This window comes from Eleutherodactylus coqui, chromosome 2, assembly GCF_035609145.1.
Source record: "Eleutherodactylus coqui strain aEleCoq1 chromosome 2, aEleCoq1.hap1, whole genome shotgun sequence".
NCBI lineage: Eukaryota > Metazoa > Chordata > Amphibia > Anura > Eleutherodactylidae > Eleutherodactylus > Eleutherodactylus coqui.
Genome location: NC_089838.1, coordinates 244,683,600 through 244,707,238, shown reverse-complemented (window position 1 = coordinate 244,707,238; position 23,639 = coordinate 244,683,600). Strand labels below are relative to the sequence as shown.

The window sequence follows — 23,639 nt, the reverse complement described above, 5'->3', positions numbered from 1 at the left end:
ACAGGCGGATTCCAATTGCAGGCACTGAAAAGCATGTAAAAGCATTGCTCAGACTCACGGATACGAATTGTGTATTCTGCGAGTGAAGGGAAAAAGAAAAAAAAAAAAAAAAAAAAATCACAGCAGGATTCTATTTTCCTGGGGATTCCACGCGGCCGGACTCTGTTGAAGTCAAGGGAGGCAGTCTGTCCCGCAGCCCATACGCAGTTATCATTGTGTATGGGCTGCGGGTGCCCACGTCATCGCTAAGCGCCGGAAGTACAAACCTTTAAAAAAAAACCTATACTTTACATGACGGACACGGACAGCGAGCCGCCGCAGTCATCTGCAACACGAGAAAATCCGGTACGCAGGGTCACCGGCCGGCCTCACAGCCGGAATCTGCTGCAGGCCTCCCGCATGCGGAATACTGTGTGCCCGTGTGAGCCCGGACTTAGTAAGATATGCTTGTATTAATTTTTCATGCACAAAGATTTCCATAACATTGAATGTTGCTGAACTCCAAGGCTGGGTTCACACAGGTTGTATTCCCAGCACAAATCGGGAAAACGGGAGATTTCTGCCGGGAAAGAGCTGCTTCAAAACCCGTGGCACTTAGCCGCGGGTTTTAAAGTGGCCTGGTCGCACTGTTTTCAATTGTGGCTGGCGCTCCCATAGAGGAGAGCGCAGCTGCAGCAAAATTAAAAAAAAAAAACGCAAACATGCTGCGGCTGGCGAATCCGCGCCACAACGCTGGCTTCTGCCGCGATGGATTTGCCGTCACGTGTGGACGAGATATTTGGGAAATCTCCTCTACATTGCTGGCTAATACCGGGATTAGCGGCCGCAGGTGAATTTGCTGCGGTGAAATACCGGACGGAATTTCTGCGGCAAATCCGCCCTATGTGAACCCAGCCTAACTGTTACATATTTCCATGTGGCTCTCAAGCTTAATAGGTTAGGAATCTCTAAACCGCACTAATCTACTGAAATCCACCTGCCGAACAGCTACAGATCTACTGGAGGAGTTAAATCTTATAATTTAGACATCATAAATAGCCGTCATGAGGAAGAGGAGGAGGATTCTTAAAGAAGCTGCGGTTTCAAAGGATAAAATAAAATTGTACCAGAAATGCGCAGCGTACACTTTAGTACACTGACCTAATGAGATAATTAGGAAAAGATAGTTTAAATGTGAATTTAAGCAATGACCTGGTGCCGGGCATTCAGGAACATGTTCTTCATTAACTAGAGGTAGTCATGAAGATTATGACAGATCATGTTATATAAAACCATTTATGATGGAACAAGATCTAAGGAAGTAATCTTTTTCTGCACAGTCAGATAACAGACAGTCATAAATTCAAGCAGAGTCCAGATAGAGGTAGTGTGCATGCCATAAACTTCTCTTAGTACCATGTTCCCTCAAGAGCGTCACTCTTGTCTACAGGCGGGTAATACAGCTCAGACACATGGGAAGTGGTTTCTAACCTCATACAATTCCTAAAAATACCAAGCCTCTGGACATCGTACATCTAAACCAATTACCTTAATAGCTATGCTATAAGTAACATATACTACAATACATGAGCTGTAACTATGTAACAGTCATACTATGAGTGCCAATGAAGAGGATGTAAAAATAAGGGCAAATGAAGTTGTCTGATTGATCATCTGTCTTAAACAGTCACTAACTTTTCAACAAACTTGTGCAACATGATCACTAGTGTAAATCACCTTTATATACCAAAATTACACTTTTGTGCTGCAAGAAAAAGAATCACTCTAAAGTGCTGGACACTAGGGGTCCCCCTTCCATATTATGTACTGTACACTGCCTGTTGTCATGTGAAATCAGTCCCTAGTAACAGAGATATGGATGTGGTTTACAGGAAGTGGAGGAGGGTGCCATCTCATGCTGCCCCTAGACGTCTATGGAAGACAGGAGGAGCTGCTGGAGTGAGTGAAGAAGCAGGTAGACTCACAGAGAGAAGAAGCTGCAGCATCTATGCTTCATCTCGCTGGATTCACAGCTACACTGCTCGGTACTGCTGAATAATGACCCCCATGCGGCTGTTACTTATGAGGGTGTGCAGAGAAAAGAAGAGATCCTGCTCTCATATGTTTGAACTGTGTAAAGAAAAAAAAAAATATTGCAGCTAGCAGTCTCCACCCATCAGCTCTTTCAAAACCAACAATTAGATACATAGCCTGCAGAGGGGAAAACTAGTGAAAAATGCCAAATACAGTACAACTCATATGCTGTAATGGCTAGAAATACTACTACTTCTCATGCTTATTCTGAAAAAAGTCACCCAGAAAGTTAGGCCTTGTCTACATGATTAAAATCTGGGTCAGGTCTTGGATCAGACGAATAAACGTCCTGAAAATGGATGTTGTGCTACACTTTTTGTACTCGTTTCAAACACTCCCTAAAGAGGTTCCCTCACAATTCTTTAAACAGATACTGAGAGGGTGTGTGTGAGGGTGTGTGTGAGGGTGTGTGTGAGGGTGTGTGTGAGGGTGTGTGTGAGGGTGTGTGTGAGGGTGTGTGTGAGGGTGTGTGTGAGGGTGTGTGTGCGCGGGGGGCTGAATGGCTGTCTAATTGTAGGACTCTGACTCGCTCCAAGGACAGGGGGCCAGGTATGCCAGAACTTAAGTTATACTATAAAGGTAGTGATTCCGATTAGAACACTTTATTGGCATTTTGGCAGCCGCACAAGACAATAGGTTGGTCTGGAGGCGGCACTGGCATCGCTCTATATCTGCATTTTACCACGGTGCCCCCTAAGGATAGGCCCCCTTCCATTGCCCACACATCCTTATCAGCTATCTGCTTGGACACGTTGGATAAACTTGCAACTAAGGGAGAACTCCCAATCCAAATCGACGCACTGGCTCCTCTCTTCCACAACCCATCCTTCCCCACTGGTATGGGTAAACCCAAATTCTTGGAGTGGCAGGACTCGGATGTAAGGTACTGTGACGTGGTCACCGACTTTAACTTGCCTGCATTTGTTATGCTACAAAGCTGCCCACCCAGAAACAAGGCTCTCCTGGCTAGAGTACTTACAGTTGTCTTCCTTTATAAAGACCATCTCGGGGACCCATCAGCTACACCTTCCCCCATCCCTGATTGAAGAATTATTCCTAAAAAAGGATCCCCCCTACCAACACCCTCTCGAAGATCTATAACATCTTGCTAGAACAGGCCGCCTTGGGCTATCCTTCGTTTCCCAGAATGTGGGAGAGGGAGTTGGCTGTGGAGATCTGGGACTCTGATTGGGATAGAGCCTTCACATTCGCCCATAGACTACCTCTGGCTTGCACAGCTCAAGAGAAAAACTACAAGCCGCTTACCAGATGGTACAGATATCCTGACCTCGTCTATCGTATATACCCTGCAGTATTGGACTGCTGCAGGAGATGCGGCTCTGGGACCGCAACTATGGTTCACATACACGGTGGGAGTACCCGGCACTTAGAAGTTTCTGGGGCATAGTCTTTCAGATTTATGAGCAAGTCTCTCGAAACAAGATAGCAGTGTTCCCGTAGCTGGCCCTACTGTCCATCATCCCGGGGGCGTTCGCCCAAATAAAAAAAAGTTTACTCGGCCATAGATTTACTCCGTCAAAAGATGGCTTTTGAGTGATAATCGTTCTGTCTAAATGGGTCTTAATTGTCTCTATGAAGGAAATTCTAGTTGTAATATCATGCAAACTGAGAAGCACAACTGAGGGACCTTGCACCAAGGCAAAAAAAAAAAAGTGTGTGGAGATCTGGTCCTTTCCACAAAAACCAACATGGAGTGACGCAGCAGGAAGTCACAGCGAAGGTCCCTTTATGAATAGCAATGCTGTACTAGACAAAAACACACATCATTGTATTGCCTACAAGTGTTCAATATGCACAATGATAGGGAAAAATGGTAAATCTAAACTATATTTTCCATTTTTAATCATCCCACTGATTAAACTCCTAACAGATGCTCTGTAACCCACTACCACAGCGCTCTTGTATGGTCAAAGTTACTCTAACTTATTATGCTGCTAATGCTGCTGTCTAGAGCAATGGCTGTCAATGTGTAACCACTGTCCAATACCTCAACTCTTACTGCCTAGTTTAGTTTTGTCTGAAAAAGCACATAATATACAGTGCTGGCAATTTATTAACCCCTTAATGCCATAGAGCGTGAGTTTACGTCCAGGCTGCGGGGTACTTAACACAACAGGACGTAAGCTTATGCCCTGTGGATCAGAAGTGAGTATCGCATCACCGGTTGTTTCCAATGGGGTCGGTGGCAGCATCGCACTACATTTTAGGTGCATGTGGTGCAATGCAAGGTTTTCCCCACTGAAACAATGGGAGAAACTCTGCGATCCCCACTATGGCTGTCAGCCGCAGTGGAGGATTACTACTACCCCGGAGTGATGCGAGGCAGTTTTGAGATAAAAATATTGCTCACCTGTGTGAAGTTAGCCTGAAGTAATGATAATTAAACTGTCCCCCTGCAGGTAGAATGGAATAACCCTAGCTATTGTTGGGCTGATTGCATCATGGGATATATGGGGGAAACAAATCTAACTCAAGATAATGGTTGACAGGAGGCTGCACTGCATGTAAGTGCCTGGAATACATAGTGGAGACCTCCGGGGTGTGATAGGCTATCAGGTGAGGGGAGTAAGAATGTAAAAATGTGTTATCACTGGAGTGGCCCTTTAATTCCAGTAACACAATATAAAAAAAAAAAAAAAGTTTGCAGTACTTCATAGATACTCACCTCAGATTTCTCCAGCTTATTCTGGGCTTCTACTTGCGCCACAACTTCATTCATATTTGTTTCCAGAACCATCCCACCCATCACCATTTCATGTAGTATGTAATGTACCTGCAGGCACAGAAGAAAGCAATCACTGATATTGGCTCAGATCACACCTTTACCATTAAATTACATCTTTTTTATAAAAAGTTTGCTTTACAGTTTTCAAGATTTTCAAAATTGAAGGGCGTCCCAGATAAAAACACCATCATGCAAAATGTGTAAATTATGCATATCTCCATAAATTAGGAAAATGGCATGTTTTAGGAACAATTCTTATTTTTTAGGGTAGGATTACATGTTTTTTTTGCTGTGGATTTGACATGGAATCTGTATCAAATCTGAGGCCCATTGCTTTTAATAAAGCTACTAATGCGCTATAACCTGCTCTCAGCAGTTCTGGCCAATCACAGATCTTGGATGGCTGAAAACCGGGGATTGTAGAGGAAACAGAGAAGAACCACCACAGGTAATAAAACACCCCCACCCCTCCTGTCCGAGGACATAATTTTGTCCCCAAACCAGGGAGTCACTTCAAGAAATCTCATTCAAACAGTGCAAGCAAAATCCACAGAGGAATTGACATATGCAGACTTTAAGTGCACCGCATAGCAATTTATGTTGCAGATCATCAAAATGACTTTTGCTTTATCAAATTAGGTGGGAAAATCAGCATGCAATGTGGATTTTGATGCAGATTTGCAGAAAATAATCTACATTTGCACGCAGACAAACTTGAAACTGAAAAACCTAAGCCCATCAGCCACCTTGAAAATCACCTACAAAGACGATCCATCATTTGTTCAAACATTTCTTCCAGTTTGTGAAAAAATAAAAAAAATTACATGTTCATGCAACCAACCACAATCTCTCATATATATATGCTATAATGAGGAGAGTTTGACAGCATGGGCTTGCCGATTCTTAAGATGGTATTGGAAACACTCGTGCATGTGTGTGCATGCTGACTTGAGTTGCTATTCTCAAAAGAGGTGGAGGAGCTCTGACACGTAGATTAGTTCTAAAGGACACCAAGATCAAGCAGGGAGGGAGCAGGATCAACTGCGCTTAAGATACATTAATAAAAACAATACATAATTACCTAGCAGGTGGTTTCATACGACTCATACCCAAGCATGTCTTTTTCAATTAAATCAATAGGAAATTAAATTTGATGGACTGGTGCAGGATAGGTCACTAGTAAACATATGGAGCCATACTAAGTGAAAGGACATCAATAACACTGGTCAACATGACTTTTTTTTTCACAAGAATATTTAAATAGTAGTATTTCACCTCAATTCAAATATGTTGGTAGCATTTTTCCATAAGGCAGGGTTTCTTTTGAGACACTTATTTTTGCTTTTCAATTTAGGTGTTCTTTATGGTTTGCCATTGGATGAATTACCGTTCTATTTAGTGTCCTTATGTGAATGGGACAGCAGGGATAGGAAGTCTCACTATATTCAAAAACAATGGCCTAAACGCGCCCCTCTTATTCCTGGACAGCATTGCCTCCCCTGCATATAAAAACTAGGACTGATGAAACAATCTATAAAAGGCAAGTGATAGAAACTCGACAGCATTTAAGAATTTGAAATTTCCCAAATTTAGTGATTCGAAACTGAAAGAAGGACTTTTTATAGGGCCACAAATAAGATCAGTGATGGATGATGAAAAATGTCAGGAGCTGCTAAATCCATTGCAAAATGCAGCCTGGTTGTCATTCACAAATGTCTCTTTTCTGGTAAATCATAAATCAGAGAACTAGTGTGATCTAGTGATGATCTTGTGAAATCAGACCAAGCTAGGGGATGCAAAATGTCCTTAAAACGTCACTTCTTGGACTCCCACCTGGACTTCTTCCTGGAAATTCTTGGGTCTGTCAGTGACCAGCATGGCGAGCGTCTCCACCAGCAGATCTCTACGATGGACCAGAGGTACCAAGGCAAGTGGAATCCCAGTATGCCGGCTGCCTATTGCTGGACCATGAAGAGAGACATTCCGGAAGCAAAATATTCCCGTCAATCATCAGAATTTCTAGGTAAACTGTAGTTCACGTTCTTTTGACTTACACAAGTACCAATTTTATAATACTTGAAATGTGCGTCACAAAAACATCCCAGCCTGATGGAAACTTCTAAAGACATATTTGAATTCAGGAGGTGAAATCCTACTAGAATCACCAGTAAATATTCTCGTTGGGGGGGGGGGGAGGGGGGGGGGGGTTGGACTTGTAGGCAGTAAAATCTGAGCAAAGTCTTCCCATAAGGATTTTCAGAATCATCTGCAGTGACCGATAAGGTCAACTTTGGAGCGATAAAGCACTGCATGGATTTCTAAGCATGACTTCCTACTAGCTAGTTTACTACAGCCATTACAAGTGCAAACATTACATCTTTCCTGTTTAATGTCCATTATTGAAATTAGCATTAAAAGAGAGTGTTCTTAAAATGTAATGCATAAGTCAAGGTCAAACCATGGTAATCTCCTACTGACAAGTGCGCAATACCTACAGTCACATTTTAGTATGGTAGTCGCCTGCTAAATCCTAATAGAGGAAATGATGCACAGGGAGCATGAAGTACATAAGCCCTCTCATAGCCCATAAAAAGTATAGGAAAGGACACAACTTCCTTTTCATTCGTCTAGCAATGAAAGAAAGGAAAAAACCGTGATAAGCTGAGGGTAAACATCTTAATAACATCTATAAAACTTGTAAAAAGTCCAATTTGTAATGAGTTGGCCCATCCCGTCGCTCAATGAGTGACGGGATGGGCCAGCCAGAAAGGATATTGTGCCATCGGGGTCAGGTCACACACATACCAGTACCCTTAGCTCATGGATTTCAGCTCTTACAACACAATGGATGTACGTTTGCAGCATACTCCAATACCTTGAATGGCCACCTTATTAGTAAAAAACCCACCTAGTAGCACGTTGCACCTCCTTTGGCATTTCGAATTCACTTGACAGCGCACCACCTGTTCAACAGAACGATTCTTGACATTCTCTTTTGACCCCTTTCACTGACGAGTTGTTTACATCCATAGGATTACCTTTTCAATGGATGTTTTTTCTTACATCACACTATTTTCTATAGACTCTCCACACCATTGTGCAAGAAAACTACATGAGGTTGGCCGTTTTTGAAAAACTATCCACAACCAGTCAAGCAAGAATCACCAGGCCTCGCTCCCAGTCACTCGCAATCGCTCAATTTTCCCATTCTAATATGGAATGACACTAAAACATATTGATGGAAAACTTGCTCACTTGAGTTTATGCTGCTCTCTGGCGTCAAAAGTCTAATTTATAGATAGCTAGGCATTTAGGCAGTCTCCTTGTGGTTTGACAGAGACCTCTCTGACAATTCCATTCTCTGTCACTACTGTGATTTATGCACAATCAGCATTGCGGTCCATTGGAAAATTATATCCAGGCTGCCTGTATGGCACCTCTATTACCTCACACCCTTTGTGTCCTATTACTGGCTGCCAGCAGTCACAGCATGCTGTGTGTGTATACTAGAGACTTCTCTGACACTTCTAACCTCGGTCATGGCTGTGATTGGTGCACAATCGGCATAGCAGCACAACATAGTAGCTCCCGTGCTATGTGAATATCAAGACATTTCTCTGACATTTCCAGCTTTTGTCACAATTGTGATTGAGGCACGATCAGCAGAGCAGCTTATTGGAAGCTTATATTTTGGCTGCCTTCTGCGGCGCCTCTGTCAATGGACAACCAGATATACCCTAGGGCAGTCTCCTTTCCTTATAATTCCCACTTACATTTTACACAGCATTGCAATTCTTTTTTAAGTTGAGGTTGTACAATATACATACAAAATTCCCAGCAGGTCCTCCCTTTATATGCTCCTACTCTGTCTCATACTAGAATGAAAAACCGCGAGGGCTCCTTCACACTGGTGAGAAAATCGTGCGAGATTTGTGCATTGCGAGACGCACAACCATGAAACCGATTCTATTGAATGGGTTCATTCACATGTGCGATGTTTTCCTGCATGGCACCGCAGCAGGAGATGAAGAGAACCTCCGCAGTGAAGCGAAGCGGCTGCCGGGTGGCTTGCTTGTAATTCTCAGCCCGCGACAGAAGATCACTTCCTGGTAACTGGGTTTGTAAACCCCGACTCCAGCAAGTGATGGCTCAGTTTGGTTCTCAAGCGTCACGGCTCAGCCAATCAATGCAGTACTCCATAAACTCAATTCGATGGATGCGGTTGGTTCATCGAGCGCCTCAGTGATTGGTTCTCGGGTGCCACGGCCCAGCCAAACAGAGCCATCACTTGCTGGAGGCGGGGTTTACAAACCTCGTTACCAGCAAGCAATCTTCTGTTGGCGGCTGAAAACTGCAAGCAAGACTGCTGGAACTCCAGAGACCAGCAAGAGGGCCCCGAGCGGCGCCTGCTAGGTAATGCATTGCTTTTTTTTTTTCCCCAATGCAGTGTAGCTAGGGCTTATTTTGGGGTACGGCTTTTATTTCAAGCCCCGCCCCCTGAAAATCAGGGCAGGGCTTATTTTATGAAGCAGGTCTTATTTTCAGGGAACCACGGTAGAAAGTCCAGATAATAAAAATTCTACCGCTGTTTCTTCACACTGTATACAAACAGTAGCTATAGAATTCGGAAATTACAGTATAAAGACTTAGCTAAAATAGGAACAAACTCTGTTTGCCAAATTGTTGACAGGCTCCTAAATCTGGGGACGGCTGTCCCCCTGCATTAGTCTATGGGGTGTATTTTTTCAGTCACTCTTTACCCAATTAAAAGCAGTTGGATAATACGAGCATTACTACTAGACATCATGTTGGTTTTAAACATCACCCACAACACTAGAGTAAGGCCCCCCCGTCCACGGGCGTGATTCCACCGGCGGTAAATTGCCGGCGAGTCACGCTGTCTAAAGCTTTCCTTAGCGTTGCTATGAAAAAGCGCCGGCCCTGTGTCCACAAGCGGAGAATCATTGCGAATTGCCGCGATTCTGCGCGGTCAGCCTATCTGTCAGATAGGCTGACAGCGGAGATCCGTCTGCCGGCTCCTGCTCCCGGGCGGATGGAATACCGCCATGCCCGTGGACAGGGGGCCTTACAGTCACCCAGCATATACACCTCTAGCACCACAGGGTAGAAGCTGGCAGCAGAATCTGCACGCACCTATATAAACCATTGCGTTATCAGTCCAGTAGATATAACTAAGAACATATTAACTTTATTAAGGCAATAATGCAGGTTGTCACACGAGTCTATAAAGCTGTTTTTTCAGCGCATGGGAAAAAGAATGGCCATTTTTTCTTTTCAGGAACAAGTCAGAAAATAAATGTCAGCATTTTTTTTAAATCTGAAGCGATAACGGAATTACAGGGGGCCATAAAAGCATCGCAACAGTAATTTGCAGGTCTTTTACCTGCTATTTAACTTCTAACTAGGGCATAATGTGTCTTAGATTACTTTATTGCCATTTTATTGATTAATCAGAGATCAAGGAAGGAATTTGTGCCATTGCTATGACAAAGTAATATTTACATGTTAAGCAGTAAGGCCAAAAAAAAAGAACAAAAGTAGATTCTTTGTCTACTTGGTTGTTGTGATTTCACAGAAGAAAATGTGTTTCAAGCTGTATGTCGTACTCTACTCCTTAAAGGAGAACCGTGGGTAGAGTTGATATACTGTGCTATGCCAAGTGCGGGGCCTGAGATTCTCTTTGGTGTACCACTCAGTATGCCCTGCACTAGGCATGCAGATAGGAGATGAAACAAATGCCCCTGCAGTGCCACCTAGTGGAAGGTAGCTTCCCCATAAGTCTATGTCCAAGCTAACATGACTAGGGATATAAACCAGAATCTTCTTCATAAGGCTAACTTGACATGGGTGAGAGCAATGTGGGGCTGTGAATCCCACCTCCATATCACGCTCGCCATCCATGTGAAATCCCCATGAATGTGGAGCGTTTTCACGGCAAAGCAGCCTTCAAGCACGTTGGGGGAATCCTCCAGCGAAACTGTGACACCCGCGGCAGAGGATCGCAGAGTTTCTCCTATTATCTTCAATTGAAGACAATGGGGCTGCAATGTGAGATTAAGCAGCATGAAAGAACATGCCGCGATTTGTTTCCCGCATCGCATTGTGGTTGGATGCAGGAAACCATCGCTAATGTGTATGACCCCATTCAAAAGAACAGGGTTCATATTTGTGCATCTCACAATGCACAGATCTTGCAAGATTTTCTTGACGTGTGAGGCTGGCCTGAGGAAACATTAAAGGGGTTGTCCCGCGCCGAAACGTTTTTTTTTTTTTTTTTTCAATAGGCCCCCCGTTCGGCGCGAGACAAACACAAGGGATGGGTTTAAAAAAAAAAAAAACAGTTTAGTACTTACCCGAATCCCCGCTCTGCGGCGACTTCTTTCTTACCTTAGCAAGATGGCCGCCGGGATCTTCACCTACGATGCACCGCTGGTCTTCTCCCATGGTGCACCGTGGGCTCTGTGCGTTCCATTGCAGATTCCAGCCTCCTGATTGGCTGGAATCGGCACACGTGACGGAGCGGAGCTACGAGGACCAGCTCTCCGGCACGAGCGGCCCCATTCACCAGGGAGAAGACCGGACTGAGCAACCGCGTCTAATCGGGCGATTAGACACTGAAATTAGACGGCACCATGGCGACGAGGACGCTAGCAACAGAACAGGTAAGTGAATAACTTCTGTATGGCTCATAATTAATGCACGATGTACATTACAAAGTGCATTAATATGGCCATACAGAAGTGTATAGACCCACTTGCTTTCACAGGACGACCCCTTTAAAGCTAAAAAATATTGAAGCGGCTAACTTTGTGAAAATGAACATGTGTGTCAATCTTAAACATTTGACCACAAATATACAGAAACTGTAACAAAACTAGACCACAAATTGTAACTAAATAAAACAACAAATGCTACTCATTTTGGAAATTTTCTATTTTTTTTTCAAGGAATTGGTGCTGTACCCCACTTGCTTTCGTGGGACAACTCCTTTAATAGCTGTTTCGGGGTTCTCGTCCCTCGTCTGTTCAAAATAAGGTCCTAGATGGCTGAGCGAGAGGCTTCTGATGTGCATCTGGGGCAGTACGACTTCTCTTTATGGAGACCACTAAGTTGGAGCATGGAGTCTTCTAGGCAATGCACCTCTGAGATAAATTACACATAAGAGCCATATAAAGCAAACATAAGGGAGTGTGGTTTCCTTAAGTGTGTGACTTGAGATTAGGGACTTTGGAAGAGTCACTAGTATTTATTTACGGTTTATCTATTTGAATTTTTGCATAGATTACCTTTATCTACTCGTTTGTACAATTGCCATTTAGAATGTGCTGCATAATTGACAATGTACGTCCAGTGTACATTTTGTGCCATGTATGCAGTCCTTGAACAGCCGGGTCCATACTGCTGTATGAGATGTGAGCATGTTGCACATTTGGAAGCCCAGATCCTGGATCTAAATGAGCAGCTTGCAGCACTAAGATCCACTGACTATATGGAAAGGAGTTTGCTGCTCACTGAGCGGACACTTGCTGGGGTAAATGTGCGGGTGGATGGTAGTACGGGAGTGCAGGATGATCAAGCAGCTAGCTGGGTAACAGAAGGAGGGGTAGAGGGAAGAGATCCAGGGAGGCTGGTCCTGAGCGGGCACTCCCCAATAAATTGGAAAAGATAAATATGGTACCAAAAAAAAAAAAAAATTTTTAATATATATATATATATATATATATATATATATACACACACACACACACACACACACACACACTTGTCCTGTGATGGCTCCAGAGTGCGGGAGTTAAAAGGGTTGTCCCGCGCCGAAACGGGTTTTTTTTTTTTTTCAACAGCCCCCCCGTTCGGCGCGAGACAACCCCGATGCAGGGGTTAAAACTGAGAACTGGACAGTGCTTACCTGAATCCCCGCGGTCCGGTGACTTCTTACTTACCGGTTGAAGATGGCCGCCGGGATCTTCTCCCTCGGTGGACCGCAGCTCTTCTGTGCGGTCCATTGCCGATTCCAGCCTCCTGATTGGCTGGAATCGGCACGTGATGGGGCGGAGCTACCAGGAGCCGCTCTCCGGCACGAGCGGCCCCATTCAGAAAAGAAGAAGACCCGGACTGCGCAAGCGCGTCTAATCTGGCGATTAGACGCTGAAAATTAGACGGCTCCATGGAAACGAGGACGCTAGCAACGGAGCAGGTAAGTGAATAACTTCTGTATGGCTCATAATTAATGCACGATGTATATTACAAAGTGCATTAATATGGCCATACAGAAGTGTATAGACCCACTTGCTTTCGCGGGACAACCCCTTTAAGTTAAGATGAGGCATGCATCCCTTCTGGCTGCAGTTTTTCATTGCTGTAAAATCTGACCGCAGTACAGCAACCACAGGCAAAATACAGCCATGTGTATGCAGTTGCAGTTGTAGCATAGTGTACTTTAAGAAAGGCTGTTTATAGAGATACAGATATCTCTGTGTAGGACATTGTGCTAAAAATCATTAAGAGGAGGGTAAAATAATGCATTTTAGGAGTGAACCGATAACTCACCTTATCCACATTAAAAATCAGGTCCAGCTCACATACATTTTCAAAGCATTTATCCAAAGTTTCCACAAAAACCTGAAGTAAAAACAAAGGAGAGTTAATAGCAAAGTCTTAAAAGCTTCTTAGGGTGCGTTCACAAGTGGCGGATATGCTGTAGGATATTTAGCAGAAACAGTAAAACACAAAAATCCCACGGTGAATCCAAAACTAACTGTACACATTTCATACGGATCCGCAGAAGACTTTACGCCTTCACTTGAAAGGGTGGAAACATGCTGCGGATCCTACTAAAATCTATAGCAGATGCAGAATATTGCAGCATAACATGACCTGCGGCACAGCTTTCAAATCTGCTGGATGTTGACTCAGGCCTCAGTCATATGGGCGCATCGGCGCCCGTGTAACTGCAGGAAGGAGACGGACGTACCTGAAGATGGCCGTCTCTCTGCGGCGCCGAAGGAAAGAACATGTGACCGGCTCCATTGCCGGTCATGTGTTCTTTCATCAGCGCTGGAGGGAGACGTCCGTCTTCAGGTACGTCCATCTCCTTCCTGCAGTAACACGTCGTGGGAGCAGCTATACAGAAAAAGAAAGTTTCAGTTTTTGTGCCCATAGAGGTAAATTGAAACTGAAGACCTTCAGCTTCATTCTGTTTGTCTGTTTTCTGTTTCTTTTCAGTTTTTAAAAGTGAAACAAAAGTAGATTGAATGGAGAACGGAAACAAAAAGAAAAGCGTCAGTTTGTTTCCATTTAGCTGCTGCCACGACGGAACGGCTAGATACAAAATGAATATGGAGGTGTGAATATATCTTAGGAGAAATCTGCTTTGAAGGCTATGGACACTTGGGATACAATTTTTTTTCCACTTAAATACATTTATTTTGGGTTGACATTAATTTTCGCAATATGATTCAATAAAATATTTTTGAACCGTTTGTATTCTGCAGCTTCTATGTATCACTGTACAATAAAACTGCAGTCTACGTCTTAATAACTTGCAGACAATTGACTTGTAAAGTGCTGCGGAATATGTTACCACTATATAAAAGGTGATTATTCGTTAGGAGACCCAGCAGTGAAGCTAGACTGACAGCTTATTGCCGGCTTACACAGGTCGATAAGTCTTTTAAACGACTGCACAAGCGCCGACGTCACCGGTAAGGTCGTCAGCACTTACGCAGAGCATTTACACAGAAAGACTTGCCACCGGCTTGCGGACTTCTTGTCCACTTCTCGCTCAGCGCTTTACCTCCTATGGGAGGCACTTAGCAGGGAGCAGTTACACAGGAAGAGAAGACAGCAAGCCAACGAGGTTTTGTAGACTGACTGAAAAGACATCTTAGGCCCATCGTCCACAAGCAGATCTTTCCACCCACGGGTAAGAAAAAAAAACAAAAAAAAAAAAAACGCGGCATGCTGCATTTTATTGCGGTTCCCGCACGGACGGCTTCCATTAAAGTCAATGGAAGTTGTCCGACTTGCGGCCTGTCCGCAATGGACATTGTTTATGGACCATAGATTCCACGGGAAAAGCAAGATATTTAAAAAATAAATAAGTAATAGAAATCTGTACTAAGCATGTCCAACAGTGACCTGTGTGGACTATCCGCAGTACAGAAAAAGAAAGCAGATGTGAGGTACGCACTCACTCTATAGCAAATTGTGAAAGCCACCATTTCTAAAAGATCCCATGGCTTGGTTTGCTTAAAAGGTGTCCCAATCACTGCCACTCAGAATCCACTGGGTGGGTCCGCATGTCACTACCTCACTTAGTTGGGTACTTGAAAAACAAAGACATTTTAAGAGCTCCCCCCCCCCCCATTTGTCAACATTGCGCTCATTACTCTATGAAGTCTACTACTTGAACTGTCTGAAACTATGCCTGAGAAAGTACTTGAACTCTGAGGTGGATGTAATTAATCCTTATCTTCTCGGAGATATGTATTAACTGCTAATAGATAGACATGAGACATTCTCTGTGTGTTAATAGCGCTTTCTCCTTTGAGTTACATGCCCTGATCAATAGGTCATTAGTAGACGATTAGCAATGACTTTCTTTAGAACTCATGATTACTTTCATATTGGCTATAGCACAGTGTGGGGCCGGACTACTTGTAAACACATCTGCAGATGAACAAGGTTTGTTGGTCTATGACACGTGTAGCAAAAAGTCATATTTGCAGCTAAATAATCCAAACGCAATCAAGCCAAAACATATCTGTAAAGTCGAGCTCCCACGATCGTGTTGGTATAGCGTATTCCACGTGCAGGTTTTGCGTGCGGAATACGCTGTACCAATCTTCCACAGACTGCCATGTTGCCGCTTACACGAATTGCGTGAAAAACGCACACAAAACAAATAAATTTTAAAAAAAAATTCACAGAATGTTCTATCTTGGCACGTATTACATGTGCACACACGCCAGACAGTACAAAGCGATGGGCAGCAAGTACGCCACAAATTACAGATGCCTGAGCCCAGACTAAGAGCTATTTTTTTTTTTTGTTTGTTTTTTTAAATTTATTTCTTAAATGTTTTTTTCTCAAGTATTAGATTCAGACTATGCAATAAAAAGCCAAAATAATAATAAACAAAATAGAAAGGGGGGGGGGGGGGAAACTATCTGACAACAATGTAACAAGACAAGAACTTTAGGATATTATGTCAAGACATGATATCAAAACATACTGCAACTTTTAAGTGGGTACATGCTAACCTCATTCATGTGAAGTGGAGCTTCAAGATACCAGAGCTTTTTATAGAAGGTGACACCTATTGTTTCTTGAAGCTCCACTTTATATGAATGAGGTATGTACCCACTTAGAATGGGGTCATCATAGTCACAAAATATAAATTATGTCTTTTTAATGTATTAAGGCATAAATTGACCGTCACGTATTAATTTGGTCAATACTACATCACTTAGGCTACATGAGTATGAAGTGTGTCATCACTGTGATATGTAGAAGTAGTCTTACATGGTGGGAAAACAACTCACGGCAGGATTTTAGGACTGGATAAACCACAAATGAGGACGCAATGGATTTTCCTGTTATAATATGGATTCACATTGATAATGATCTACAGAAAAGCTGCTCACTTGATTTTATACTGGACTCTGGGGTCACCCGTCTACTTTCCACACAGGGATGCTCCAATCATGAAAAAGGCCAGTGGCTCTAATACAGTGGCTATCCTTGCATATCCCAAGACAAATGAGCTTAGATAAGGGGGGAGCTTGAGGGTCACCTTAAAATGAAAAGTAGCAAGAATGTACAATTTCGACCATTTACATAATTAACGACTGGTGACTTACTAGTATCTTAAAAAGTCGTGACTTTTTAAGCCTCTCAGTACTTTTGAAAAGTGCAAGAAGAGTGGACAAGATAGTGGACAAGCCATAAAGCAGGCACAAACTTCAATTTCTGGCACGGTGACAGCCAAAGATGTGCCAAATGTATTAATACATTTTACACTAACAGACTTTGGAAGGAGTCTGGTGCATAAACTCCCCTCCAGGTGTATAAAGCTCTCAGCTACATACGGACATGATGTTCTGCAAATACATTTTTTACCACACTAACTAGTTTCTGTGCTGCCGGTCCAGTCTGGTGACGATCACAACGCTTCTGAGAACAGTCAAATCCAAGATATCAAACAAAGATGACCTTTTCAAATCAAAATCTGCTCAGAAATTGACCTGCGATACAGATTTTTAATATGACAATTTATACTGTGGATTGTCACCCGTTTTGATGAGCAGAGCGAAATCCACAATTGTTTTTTTTCGGCTGTACGTAGGTCCTGTGGAAACACACACTTACTGCTGCGCTGTCTTGTCTGTATCCAATGATCATGCGATATTTGTTAAACTGCGACAATTTTTATTACTGTAATAGTTTATTTTCACTTTTGGCCCTTTTTCTTTAGCCTTATCTATGACATAAGCGCTGAGATCCAGTTTAAAAGGATTTATCACCCATCCACTGGATAGGAGATAAATGCTAAATCAGCAGGGATCAAAGCGCTGGGACCCCCAACCACCATCAGACCGGTAACGCCCAGAGGAGTCTGCATGAGGTGGTGGTGGGATATGCGCCCTGACTGCTCTAAGCACTGTGCCCAGCAGTGCCACACACTTTGAGTTGAGCGGCAGTGTGCATGCCCAACCTTCGAAGCAAACTCCTGCTAGTCATGACCTTAGGCCTGAGGGGACCCCAATCAATCTAGCAAACAGGTGATAAATGCTTCAAACTGGAATACTCCTTCAAAGAGTAAAGCCTAGTAACTCGGTCAGGACTACCATAAGAACAGAAGCACTGAGGATCGCCCTGAGAAGTTATCAACGCTCCTCAAAAGGTCAATGAAAACCAAAGCTGCTCTGAGCTCCAAATGGCACTTCAGCTGTTTCAGACCAATACAGCATGTTATGGTGCCGACAGCAGGCGCCAGAACAGCCGATTGGCTGACGACCCGAGTGACTGACCCCAACCAATTAACTATTGCTAACCTACCCTGAAAGGCGAACACATTATTCATGCCTATCCCCCTCCCCTGATTGCCCGTCACACACCGGAGGTCTCCTCTGTGTATTCTAGCCCCTTCTATGCCTGTCTGATGCTTATCAGGCACCATCTTGAGAATGAGATTTTTTTTTTTTTACTTTTAATCAATCCTGTGATTCATCAGCACAGTATTAGCTGAGGCTATACCATTTTGCCTGCTGGGGGAACAGCTTAATTATCATTACCTTCTATATTCACTTACATAAGCTATAGTCTATAAGTATATAGTCAGTAGGATGAGCCGTGATCTCCTCTGTTATTACTGTGTGACAGGAGCTGTGTGATTATTAGTAACTGTGACAGGAGTGCCTGTCTCCCTGTGTAGGCGGTTTCTGTAGTAGACCCATGCAACATCACCACACAAAACTGAGAATTTGACTAGAAAGTGAATCCATAAGTAGATGTGAGTTGGTCAAAAGTGAGATGACATGACCATTTGAGGAAAGAGACTGGAAGATTCCGGCAGAAGGGAAAAAAAACGAACCAAGGTAATATTAGCCCACACACACACACACACCCCATGGCTACATGATGAATACAACACATACAACAAAAACACAAAAACACACACAAACACACACTGAAGTGGCCCTTTAAATTATCTATAGAGAAAAAAGGATCCGCATACTTGTCCTGATTATCAAACCTCTGTATAAGGAGCAAACAGAACTTATTATAATTTACATCTTCTTCACTTCTCAGCAGCCCATTTCCCACCATGCCTTTTAAATATTCAGAAACCTCCTCAGTCCAACATAGAAAAACACGCAAGATCACAAATCTAGAGTAAGGCTTCCTGTCCACGGGTGAAATTTTACTGCGTTACTCGCGGCGATAATCCGCATGCAGGTAACTCAATGAACGCTTTTCATAGAATAACTGGAAAACGCAGCCCGATATACACAAGTGGAAAATTGCATTGATTTTCTGCTTGCATCTAAAAATCGCGGCATGCCATGATGAACCTATCATAATAATAGGTTCAGCGCAGAAAATCGCGGCGAGATAACGCTCCCCTGCGGCGAAAATCCGCGGCAGTATATCGCATTGCCCTTGGACAGCCCACCTAATGCAGCACATAAAAAACAAGGATGACGAGGACTGCAGAGGCTGTCAGGAGGGCAGAGGTATCAGAGCAGATGGAGGTCACCCTGCTCAGCTGACATGACAGTTATTGCAGAAGCATCCCCACCCAGTTATTAATCACCTTCATAAAGACCTGAGTCATGCACTAAACAGATTTATTGATACAATAAAAATACTACATGGATGAGGTGTTTTAGAGATTTTTAACAGACAGGATAAGTCTGGTATCTGCAATTCAAAGTCAATTAAAAGAACTCAGAAAGTAGCAAATGGAAACAGAGAGGCTCACACAAGCATTGACCCCTTAACGCCACAGGACGTAAGTTTACGTCCTGGCTGTGGGGTACTTAACGCAACGGGAGCCAGCTGTTACCGATAGCCGGCCTCCCTCTGCAACAGCAATATAGAAGAAGAGTGATCCCCGCTGTTAACCCCCTACATGCCATAATCTATGTAGATCACAACATGTATAGGGTTCACAGAAGAAGCGCATCATCGGACCCACACGATGTAATCATGGAGGGACAATGTGTTGGTCATGTCACTAATGCTGCAGTGACAAGAGTGCCGATTAATCAGGTCGGGAAAGTGTGCCTTCGTTTTACTGCAGGCTAAGCAGATTTTTAACTTTTTTTCTTTGGCTACAAAATCCATTTAAATTAAAAATGGCGTTTAGGGACCATGCACACAGACGATACTTCTGTACGATTTTCAGACAGAAACAGCCCTCATTCATTAGAATAAATTATGGAATATTTTTTACTCGTACAGACATAGCGCTGTCCGAGGGGAGTTGCGCCTGAGAACCTCGGGCACAACTCTAAATTTGTCCAACGCGTTCCTCATTTTGTTTCGGACGTTTTGATATATAATATGTATGGTTTTGGATTGCAGGGCGCATATGGCGACAATTGTGGTTGGTGTCAGCTTTGGGGCATTTTCTTTTTTACGTATATATTTTTAATTTAGTCTGTAATAAATGTTTTACTTATTTCTGTAACTATTTAACATTTAAGACCTCTGGGGGACAGTCTTTTTTTTTGTTTTAATTACATACTTTTCAACTGTAGCTGGGACATCCATTGGAACCCCAGTTACAGGGAAAAACATCCCTCTGTAGTGATATCAGTCGCTGGTAGAGCTGATCAGGGTCTGCTAGGACCCTGCAGCTCTGCTGTGCCAGGGGGCACCTGGTGGTCATGTGATCGCCGGGTCGCTTAGTGGAAGAAACATTTCCACTTTATAGTATGTAGCGCTGATTAAACGCCTTGTAACCCGAGAAGGAGAAGGCAGAAATGGTTAAAAAATGGTTCACCCGTCTCCTCCCGGTTCTAAGCTGTTACTAACAGCTGATAACTCGACCTGCTCCCGCTTGATTGCCGGAGCAGAGGCTGTAATACCACACCGTATTTTTGTGATTGGGCGTGATTAAAGTCCAGGACCAAGCGCCGTAAATTTACAGCGCTTGGTCCTCAAAGGAATAAGGAGGGGGAGGGTAACAATAGAAGGGCTATAAATTACATGGTGTAATAGTCAATGCTCTGCACCAATTCACATACCTTGAATGCATGATCAGGTAAGTGTAGAGTTTGACTTTTACAGGTCACAATTGACAAAAATCAATAATTTTAATAAATCCCTTTTTTTGCTCCATTTATATAGGCTAATAAGCAACAAACACTAACAAATTCATCTTGGAGATAACAATGACATAATCCCCAGCCAACTAACGCTATGCATTCCTTTTTTACAGAACTGCCATTTATACAACAGAAGCAATGGTGCTCTGCCGCATCGTAAAAGGCAGGTGACTGCTCCCACTGATACAGAATGGGGTCTGTTGGGGTTCCACCTAGTTTGATACCACTTTGATGGTGAGAACAGAGAACGAAACCCACGTTGGAGGCTCCTTACACTGATGGTTACTGACCTTAGATTTCTCTTGGGAAGGTTATGAATATTTCCTCAAATAAAGATAGTAAAAGTAATCCATTTACCAGAAGGAACATTGGACACTTCTTGGGTAACTTTATAGCAAGTGGCTTCCCACATAAAGTACTGTAAATGTTACAGTTCCCTTAATGGAGTATTCTATCATTATTCACCTATACATCAAATAGATGATGTTACATAGATGGTCCACACAGTGGAAACCCCTATGATTGCTAGAAAGGAGGATCTTATATCTCCATCACTCACCACCAGCAAGAGTTAGATGGAGCGATGGAAGAGCATACGACAAGGGAGGCATGGAGACATCTGAGTGAGGGCCCTTCAAACCCCTTAAGGACATGGCCTATTTTGGGCATAAGGATGCAACGATTTTTGGGGGATGTTCATCTCCCCTTTTTAAAAGCCATAACTTTTTTATTTTACCGTTAACACTGCCGTATTGGGGCTTGTTTTTTGCGCGGTGCCATTTTTGCGTACATAGACTATATTGCAAAACTTATTACCGTATATATTCGAGTATAAGCCTAGTTTTTCAGCACATTTTTTTTGTGCTGAAAAAGCTCCCCTCGGCTTACTCGAGTCAGGGAAAGGTAAAAGAAAAAAAAAAACTCCATACTCACCTCCCAGCCGGCGTCTGTGTCTCTGGCGGCGGTGCGGCAGGCTGCTTGAATTCTCTCCGCTGTCATCCCTGCCGTCCTCTTTGCTCGGCTCTGTCATCCACCGCCGTCAGCGCTGTGTAAGTAAGAGCTGTGATTGGATCGAGCGCCGGCCAATCACAGCCAATCCAGCTGCTTTAGAATTCTCCCTGCTTGGCTTTCAAATCCGCCGCCGTCAGCGCTGTGTAAGTAAGCGCTGTGATTGAATCGAGCACCGGCTGTGATTGGCTGGCGCTCAATCCAATCACAGAGCTTACTTACACAGCACTGACAGAGCCAAGCAGAGAGGATTCAAGCAGCTTGTCGCACAGACACAGATGTCGGCTGGGAGGGGAGTATGGAGGTTTTTTTTTACCTAGTATACACTCGAGTATAGCCAGGCTCATACTCGAGTCAATAAGCTTTCCCAGTTTTTTGTGCGGAAAATTATTGTCTCGGCTTATCCACGGTAATTTGTTTATGATAGCAGGGAGAGAAAACAGATCAATTCTGCCATTGTTGTTTTCTTCTTTGTTATTTACAGTGTTAATCATGCAACATAAATGACAATATAACAATAGCAAAATTATGTTGGGTTTTTTTAATGGTTTTTCCACAATAAAAACACTTGTTTTCGGAAATTATTTTTTTTCTAAAATCGCTGCATTCAAAGTCCTATGACTTTTTTATTTTTCCACAAATGGAGCTCTGTAAGGGCTTGTTTTTTTGAGTGACTAGCTGTAGTTTTTATGGGTACCATTTTGGGTGCATACGGCTTTTTTGATCACTTTTATTGCGGTTTTTGGGAGGCAAAAATGAAGAAAAATGAGCATTTTGCCTTAGTTTTTTAGGGTATTTTTCTTACACTTTTTGCTGAGTAAGAAAAAGAGTGTTCAATGTATTGTACAAGTCATTATGAATATGATGATATCAAATATGTGGGATTTATTTATTTTTTTAACACGTATAATAATAATCTTTATTTGTATACCGTATATACCGGCGTATAAAACGACTTTTGAACCCCCAAAATCTGCTCTGAAGTCGGGGGTCCTCTTATACGCCGGTAATACAAAAAAAGAAAGTGTCCAAAAAAAAAAAAAAACATTACTCACGGCATTCTGCGGCGCTGCTGCAGGCTGTCGCTCCCTCCTGGTCCCCGGCAGAGCATTGCTTTCTGAATGCGGGGCTTGAAATCCCCGCCTCCAGAAACCTAATACTGTGATTGGCTAACACACGCCGTCAGCCAATCATTGAATGGCTGTGATTGGCTGAAGGCGCACGAGTGTTAGTCAATCACAGCCATTCAATGATGTCATTGAATGACTGTGATTGGCTGAAGGCACGTGTGTTTTAGCCAATCAATGATGTCATTGACTGGCTGTGATTGGCTGACGGCGTGTGTTAGCTAATCACAGTATTCGCTTTCTGGAGGTGGGGATTTCAAGCCCCGCGTCCAGAAAGCAATGCTCTGCCGGGTACCAGGAGGGAGCGACATCCTACAGCAGTGCCGCAGAACACCGGGGGAGGTGAGTAATGACTTTTTTTTTTTGCTCCGCTGTATTCCCGGCGTATAAGGTGACAGTTGGGGGGTCGTCTTATACGCCCCGTCGCCTTATACGCCGGAATATACGGTAGTATAGGGCAAAAAGCACAAAAAAAAAGGGGTTTTTACTTTGGTTTTTAAATCCCTGCAGGGCGCTTGTACCATATCCGCTATGATCGGTATGGTAAGGCATTGCAGGACTTCTGCCCTGCAATGCTTTATCGCTTGCAATGGCGATCATAGGCAATGGCAAAGCAGGACACCTATAACTAGCATCTTGTTGCTGTGGCTCCCTCTGTGAACCCTTTACATGCCTTGATCAACATAGATCGCAGCATGTAAGGGGTTAACAGCAGGGGTTTCTGTCCTCCTGCATCTCCAGATAGCACGAGATCAGAAGAGATCTTGCAATATCCACAGATGCAAGTGTACATCCTATTGAGTTAAGTACCCCGCAGCCAGGACGTAC

General features: G+C 43.4%; 1 protein-coding gene across 2 annotated transcripts in view; it reads right to left on the bottom strand.

The window, feature by feature from the left end:
* The window catches only part of AP3S2 (adaptor related protein complex 3 subunit sigma 2), a 40,198-nt gene that overhangs the window by 7,529 nt on the left and 9,030 nt on the right, over positions 1-23,639 (bottom strand). The window contains exons 4-5 of one of the 2 annotated variants that reach the window (XM_066592768.1): positions 13,388-13,459; positions 4,760-4,867 (exon numbers count right to left, since the gene is read on the bottom strand). In XM_066592768.1, coding sequence (XP_066448865.1) covers positions 4,760-4,867; positions 13,388-13,459 — 180 coding nt within the window. The remainder of the gene's footprint in view (positions 1-4,759; positions 4,868-13,387; positions 13,460-23,639) is intronic. The other variant, XM_066592769.1, reaches the window with a different exon arrangement.